Source organism: Cyprinodon variegatus, unplaced genomic scaffold, assembly GCF_000732505.1.
Source record: "Cyprinodon variegatus isolate N-32 unplaced genomic scaffold, C_variegatus-1.0 Scaffold74, whole genome shotgun sequence".
Lineage (NCBI taxonomy): Eukaryota > Metazoa > Chordata > Actinopteri > Cyprinodontiformes > Cyprinodontidae > Cyprinodon > Cyprinodon variegatus.
The window spans coordinates 412,240-419,533 of record NW_015150527.1 but is presented as its reverse complement, the minus strand read 5'-3'; the positions used below and the strand labels follow the sequence as shown (position 1 = coordinate 419,533).

Here is a 7,294-nt window from a genome sequence, read left to right as displayed (position 1 = left end):
TGCATGCACAGAAAGAAAGAAAGAAAGAAAGAAAGAAAGAAAGAAAGAAAGAAAGAAAGAAAGAAAGAAAGAAAGAAATTAAAATCACAAAGGTAACAATGAATGGACTTGATGATAATACATTCAACAGCAACATATCAGGTATTTTTGTGATTTATGTGTTAATTTTTAATGTTAGTTTGAAGATTGTAGACACTATTTTCCTTTCTTCAAAATAAGAAAAAACTAAAGAGGATATAAATCATTGAACGGTGATATGTAGTTATTCTCATTAATCGGTTCACAACAGTTATCTAAAACAAATTGAAGGTTTGAAACAACTTAAAAAGCTGGAAACGGACCAGAGTATATTGTATCCCCTTTGAATTTACTGAGGAGTAAAAAAAGCAAACTCTGAGGCTCACTCACACAAAACAAGTTTAAGCGTGAAGTTATGCTACAATAATAAAACATATTTTAAATGTCTTAGGTTGGAAATTAGTTTTTATATTCTAATGATTAGAATAATGTAATAGATTACAAAAGAAATGCCTCATGAGGCGGTGATTTAAGGATCAGTTTTTAGTACTTACTGTAAGTTCATAAACCTATTTTTGAAGTATATCTTAGCATTAAATTGACTTTAAGTTAATCAAAGCCTCATGCGGCCACATTAAAAACTAAAGCGTGCTTATTTTTCCAGACAAAACTTTGTGAGTTACGGTGTTATCAGTATGCTTCACTGCTTCTGTCATTAGACTCAAAGGGGACCAAAGAGATAAAATGATCAGCGATTACATTACAGCGATGTATTTATGTAACCTGTTAAAAAGCTGAATCCAGAGCTAAGTCTTTTTGCAGGCTGCCAATGGCGAAAGCGGCAGGCATGTGAACATGGAAATGTGCTTAAAGACGAAGAGATGGGACGTTTAAAATCTGGCCAACAATGATTCCCACTATAAATCCCAGCAGGAGCTGTGGAGGAAAGCTGAGATCTAACATTGCAAGAAGACTTTTGTTTTGTACAAAATAACATGAATATCCTGTTGTAATGTAAAACGAACACCTGTGAAAAACATTTGGATGCCTGGAGGAATTGTTACTAATTAAGCCCAAATGTTATGCAGTTAAATCAGTCAATAGCTTAAATTAATGTGGCAATTTCACCTACTGCAGGATGACCAATAACTATGGTACATAGATAAAAAAAAATGCATACATTTAGGATTCTAACAATGATCAGGACACTAACATACAACTAACATAATCCTTTTATCTAAATTTCAAGAGGATGTTTCCTCACTAAATAATAACCTGGTTTGATCTGAAGCATAGACATCTTTACATGTTAAGCTCAGTCTCTTCAGCTATGTGAGTCTTCCTCTTCCTCTGCGTCTGATTGGAAACAGAAACTTGTGATTTTTCACCTTTAGTCCTAAACATACAGCAACAGGCTGTTATATATCATGCACAGAGTTTAAATGTGTTGCAGGAGGAGCTGAGAATCTTTAAAAGCTGCAGACAAGGTGCTTTAGATCAAAATGTTCATAAAGCATAAGAGACATATTATAATGACATCCAATGTAGAATTTAGCACCAAAGCTCCCCTGATTCCTCTGATTTATTCAACTGAACTGGAACCCTTGATATATTAGTCTTTTATAAACTGATAAAGAAAGCTGCTTCCCTTCGCTGGTGTGAAATAGTGCAAGGTGGAATCTAGTAGCAGCAGTATATCCTTTTTTTAAATCTTTCAACAATTTGGAACAACTTTTAACCTGATTTGTATCTCAGTCTTTGAAGTTATATCCAGGCACTGATTAACTATTAATTTGGAGGGAAATAATAACATGGTTTTGAGTCTCCATCAACCCTTTGTTTTTTTTGGTCACAGTTTTAGATATTTTAAATGATCTAAATATTGCTCCAACTGTATATATGGACAAGCTTGGATAATAAAATAAGTAACTAATGAAAATGAGCTTTCATTCTTTGGGATCAACTTAAAAACTGTTAAATATTCAGCAGTAAAATGTTTATTTTTATTATATAGGGTATTAGGTATCTAAAAAGATCCGTGTTCCAGATTTTGTTTTATAATATAGGTTTTGGAAAACATAGTCCAACTCAAAATAATTGTTGGATTTTAGTCAAACCTTTGGCTTGTAATTTAACACAACTGACAAACCATAAGTTTTACTTATCAATAGGGGTGAAGGTAACTTTGTAAGGCCCTTTATGTGTATATGTTTAATTACCATTATCTCTAACGTAAGAGCTGCTTTAATCTATTTAATAACAAGTCTTGTGTTTTGTTTTGTTTTTGTAGAAGTCAGGTTATTGTTTATGGTCTTTAGTAGATCCAATCTTTATGCCTAGCATAAAAAAAAAGGCTTCTGAAGCATAAATTTCCCTTAGCAGCGTCCTTGAGACTGATTTATATTATATGTGACTGGACCAAACTCAAAAAGCTCCTCTCTATCTCTTTGTGTAAACACAAAAACCTGAGAAGTAAATGTCCATCTGCATGTCGAATGTTAATAATCACAGTAAATAATTGCAGACACATGGTATGTAATCCATCTCTTTCTTCACAGCGCTAAACTGAAGAACAACAGGGAGGTTTGCATCAACCCTGAGACCAAGTGGCTGCAGCAGTACCTGAAGAACGCCATTAACAAGTAAGAGGAAAACTCAGGAAAACATAAAATATGTGGCTTTGCCCACACAAGAGTATATTCTGTAGGACAGAAATAAATCACCAAAGACATCTTTTTCACATTCTCGCTCAAAATTACTCTCTGAAACTGTTTACACCGTGCAAATGGACAATCAGAGAAGTAATTACCACTAAGTTAAAATAGACTTCACCTTCAAACACCATTCATGCTTCTTCTTATGCATAAATCTGTTAAAGTTTTCATCCATTTACAATAGAACAGCAGAAGCAGATGTTCAGTATTTACCTTTGTCATTAACATTTCCACGTTTACATCTTCACTAACTGCATGTTATAGAGTATGTTTGGCTTGGAGTAAAATATTAACGTTCTTCTACCAAATTCAGCTCTCTGTGAAATGCATATTTCTGATGTCTGACATCATCTGAACATAGAATTTATGTTTTCGTATTTATTATAAACACAAAAGAATACCATTACCAAATCAAACTAGGGTGCTTTATAAGTCTAGACTGATTATTTTTATGATCTGTTTAGGTATTCATGGTATCTAAACCCACATTTCCCATCTGATCCATAAGAGAAACACAAACCCTAACCTTATTTTTACCCCTCTGTTTTTCTCTCAAGGGTGAAAAGATCCAAAAAACGCCATGCCAAGAAAATCTAGACCACAGACAAGGAGTATGGAATATACTGCCTCCATACCTGAAACCCCAGGTCGACCTCTACACCTCCCGGACACTGCTTTGGATGTATGCCAACACGCTGTATGCTACCTACCTGTCCATATCTGTGGACCGCTTGCAGAAGCAGCACTTCACCTCCAAACCTGCACTGAATGCACCACCGTCATTCCCTCTACTAGGTGAGGAGTCATCTTCAGAAATCCACAGAAGCTCCAGATTCCAGGATACGTTGGAACAACAAGATGCAAACCAGGATTGTATCTTCAGAGTTGAGTTCTGGGAGATGCATAAAACAGAAACGTTTCTGAAAGTGTAAAAACTAAATGATCTTTGTGTCTTTGCTTGTTTCTATTCAGGGTTTGTTTTCTACACCCTGTACCTCATTCACAGCTTATTATTATTATTATACTGTATGAACTTAAGTTATACGATCTCTTGACTGAGTCAAATACTAAAAAAAGCTCCAAGAGGACATTGGTGCACTGATATATCAGTTGCGCTTTATTAAAATGAAGAAGTGCTCAATTTGCAAACACCAAAGGGAACTCATTCAAGTCAACATGACTCATTTTCTACTAAATACACCACGCTTCCACTAAAGATTCCCAAGCTTCCATCTCCTCCCTCTTCATCTGTCATAAAAACCACCCGCATGTTCTCCATCACCATGTCGTATACATTTCCTTTCTGGCCTCCATCTTTCCCTCTCTCTACATGGAATGTGGTTTTTTTCCCGGACACGACTGCAGAACTTTTCTGTTGATCAGAGGTGAACATGGCGTCCATGTTTGACTGAGAGGTAATGGGAGAAACACGGGACACAGCTGGCCAAACCCAGTCACCGCCTCACTTTTGAGCTCACTGCACACCTAGTGGACACAAACCCTGGTGTCATGGTGCTATACTGAGAGATCAGAGGCATTTACATGGCTGCATATCATGTTTTTTTTTATTTTTTATTATCCCATGCAAAATGGAAATAGCTACTAACCCCTGGGATTTAAGCATGTGTCTTAAGGATTTATTGATGAGAGGACACACTAAGAATAAAATATATTTTGTTCTTATTGTAGCGATGGGAGAAAAAAGGATTAAACAATAGAAAACCTGCCCACTTCAAAATAAATGGATCATTCTTAGGTTTAGTTTTAATGTGAAAAGAGTTGTATATGCGATGTCCTCATGTATTGCCCCACCTTTATCAAAAATGTGTAAAAAGTCCTAAAATAAAAACATATTTTATAACATTAGCATAAACCAACAATCCAACAAATCAGAATGAATTATAATTTTAAAAAGCAATTTTTTGTTAAATAAACAATCAAAATTTATCCTAGGATAAATCCTTTCATAATACAAAAAACCTATTCAGAATAAATTTGGGATTTTTTACATTATTTCAGGTTGAATTTTTGTTGCTGCAATAAAAGTTGAATTTATTTTAAGGTTTTTTACATTTTTTGAGCCCTTGTATGCTTATAATTTTAGTGTTTTATACCAACACCATTCCTGGGTAGGAATAAAAAGCTAATTAATTTCTAAATTAGATGGGTAATGAATGTCACAAAGGGAAAGTTTGGGGTGGTAAAAGGGAAGTTTTTTTATCAACTTTTTTTACATTTATATATATATATATATTTGAGCCACTTTATTATCAGATGTCTTTAAGTGTTTTTCTATAATTTTTATTTGTGTAATCTTACTAATTGTTTATAAAGTATAGAATAGGGAAGAAATACTAAATGAAGGCTGTGTTTTCAGTATTAAACCTCTTTATCACACATAAACACTTTGTAATCCTCTATGTTCCTACAAAAGAAATACAACACTGTCACTGCTTGACAGCTTAAAATAACTGTGTATTTTTTTTACCTCTTAATGTTGTTGCTTCACCAATCAGAGTGAGACCTTAACAACCCAGAACTGAGCAAAATCTGTTAAGTCTGACATGACTAAAAACATAAAGGGATTTTGTCACTGCTTTTGAATACAAAATCCCCTCAGCTCGGCTCTAGAGTCAAACCAACAGAACAATTTGATATTTTTTTATTGTTTAACTTTGGTTGATGTATGACGTGTCAACAAAGCCATTGAGCCAAAACAGAACCAAACCTCAGTTTAGATCAGAGCGTCCAGCATGTGCTTTCAATCTGGACGCCGCCAGCACCCCAAAGCCTCTTTTCCCAGTTTCACTCAGAACTATTCATCCACATCCAGGTGGTTATCATCATTATTTCATGTTCTTCTTTGTGTGTTTTGTTTTGTGTTTATTTGACTGTTTTTCACAGTGTAGTTGTTACCTATCTTTCCCCTGCCAGTTTGCAGCAAATGGTGCAATAATCTTGTAATTACTCTCTCTTAAATGTGACAGAGCTGGCTACCCATTAATCCACGCATTGCTCAGTAAAGGAGTGTTTCAACAAGGCTAAAAATAAATAAATGCCTTTTTTTTCATTGTGTATTTCCATCCACTAATACCTTCAAATTGGGGAAAAAGTGAACATTTCGTATCCTTTTAACATTAATCTCTCTCTTTTAACATGAAAGATTACCTACATTGACCCCAGGGGAGTGATGCATTTATGGAAACGAATCACAGTAACAAGACTCTCACCAAGAATGTCTCTGTTTAAAAATGTAATTAGATGTTGTAATAGACATGAAGCTATTTCAAGCTGAGTTTTACTTTTTCTGTCACTGAAGAAAATATAAAATGGAACCAAAATGTCAGGGTTTTTTTTTATATGGAGAAAATACATCTTATGAGTTTATTAGATAAAATTCACTTTTCTTTTAAGGTTTGCTTCTACTGGTGTATCAGTTAATGAATCAAAATGAGCTTTCCTATGGAGCCCAAGACAATGTGAAAATGATTCTTATGTGGCAGCTTCTGACTTACTCTTTTATAGTGGATTAGATGATTTCTTCCTGTTTTCTCACACATTGTAAGCCATAAGGCTGTATTATTATTTTTTTTATTTTGATGCTATATATGCCCATTTTTCAATAAAGTATAAGATAAATATAATTGAGCTGCATGTCTTTTATCCAATTCACACTTCAGTTTTGATGTTGTTCCTATTTGAAGCTAATTTTCTGATGTTTAAAGGTATAGTGGAGGATTTTCTTGAATTTTTTAAAAGACCCTCCCTCTCCACTTTAAAAAAAATGCGAGAGTGTGCACAAGCCAATTTCTCTTTTTGCATGCTCTGTTTAAGAGTTGTTGTTCTCATAGCTCATACAAGCTTACCGTGTCGGAACATCCGCCCTAACCTCTAAATCCCTCAATCACTTTATAGAGTGGGGACTATATAGTGCACTTTAATGCAAACTCAGTTAACTTAGCATTCTGACAGATGATCACTGCTTTTTGCTCCCCGTTGTTCCCATAACTCCTCCTCCACTGTGCGGTTCCTGCGCCATCTTTGTTATTAGACGCTGTTGTCGGGTAGCGGCAGCCTATGGCGACAGCGAGCCTTAATCCCATAATGCTTTGCAAGGACAGCTCTCCATGCAAAGCATTCTGGGATATATCTGCCTCTTCTGAGGCCTTTCTTTTTTTTCTCATACACTTTGTAGACACTTTTCTGTTATGACCCTCATCCATTTTCAAAGAACCGCAGTAAGAGAGGTGAGCTTCAACAACTGTCTGAAAACGTAGCTCACCACAGATATACGCCTGAAAGTGCACATGAGCAGGAAACAATAGCTAATGGGATGAGCACATAGGACGGCCTTACGTAAACATATCACCAAAATAAATGACAATTAGGAGGACCACTTATTGAGATGATCCACCCGGAAAAATTAAAGATCGTCCTCTGTACCTTTAAGTAGCTTCAGTATCTAAATATATTCTCTCTTCTACTGTTCAACAAATTATTGGAGATATAATATATAATGGGGAAGCTTTGCAAAAGTGAACTTAAACAAATTATTTCATACT

General features: G+C 35.1%; 1 protein-coding gene across 1 annotated transcript in view; it reads left to right on the top strand.

Moving 5' to 3' along the window:
* Nucleotides 1-5,835, top strand: part of LOC107083437 (stromal cell-derived factor 1-like) — a 10,943-nt gene extending 5,108 nt beyond the window's left edge. Inside the window, exons 3-4 of the mRNA XM_015372663.1 lie at nt 2,577-2,660; nt 3,290-5,835. Of these exons, the coding sequence (XP_015228149.1) occupies nt 2,577-2,660; nt 3,290-3,329 (124 nt within the window). The 3' untranslated portion in view covers nt 3,330-5,835. The remainder of the gene's footprint in view (nt 1-2,576; nt 2,661-3,289) is intronic.
* Nucleotides 5,836-7,294: the final 1,459 nt, after the last annotated feature.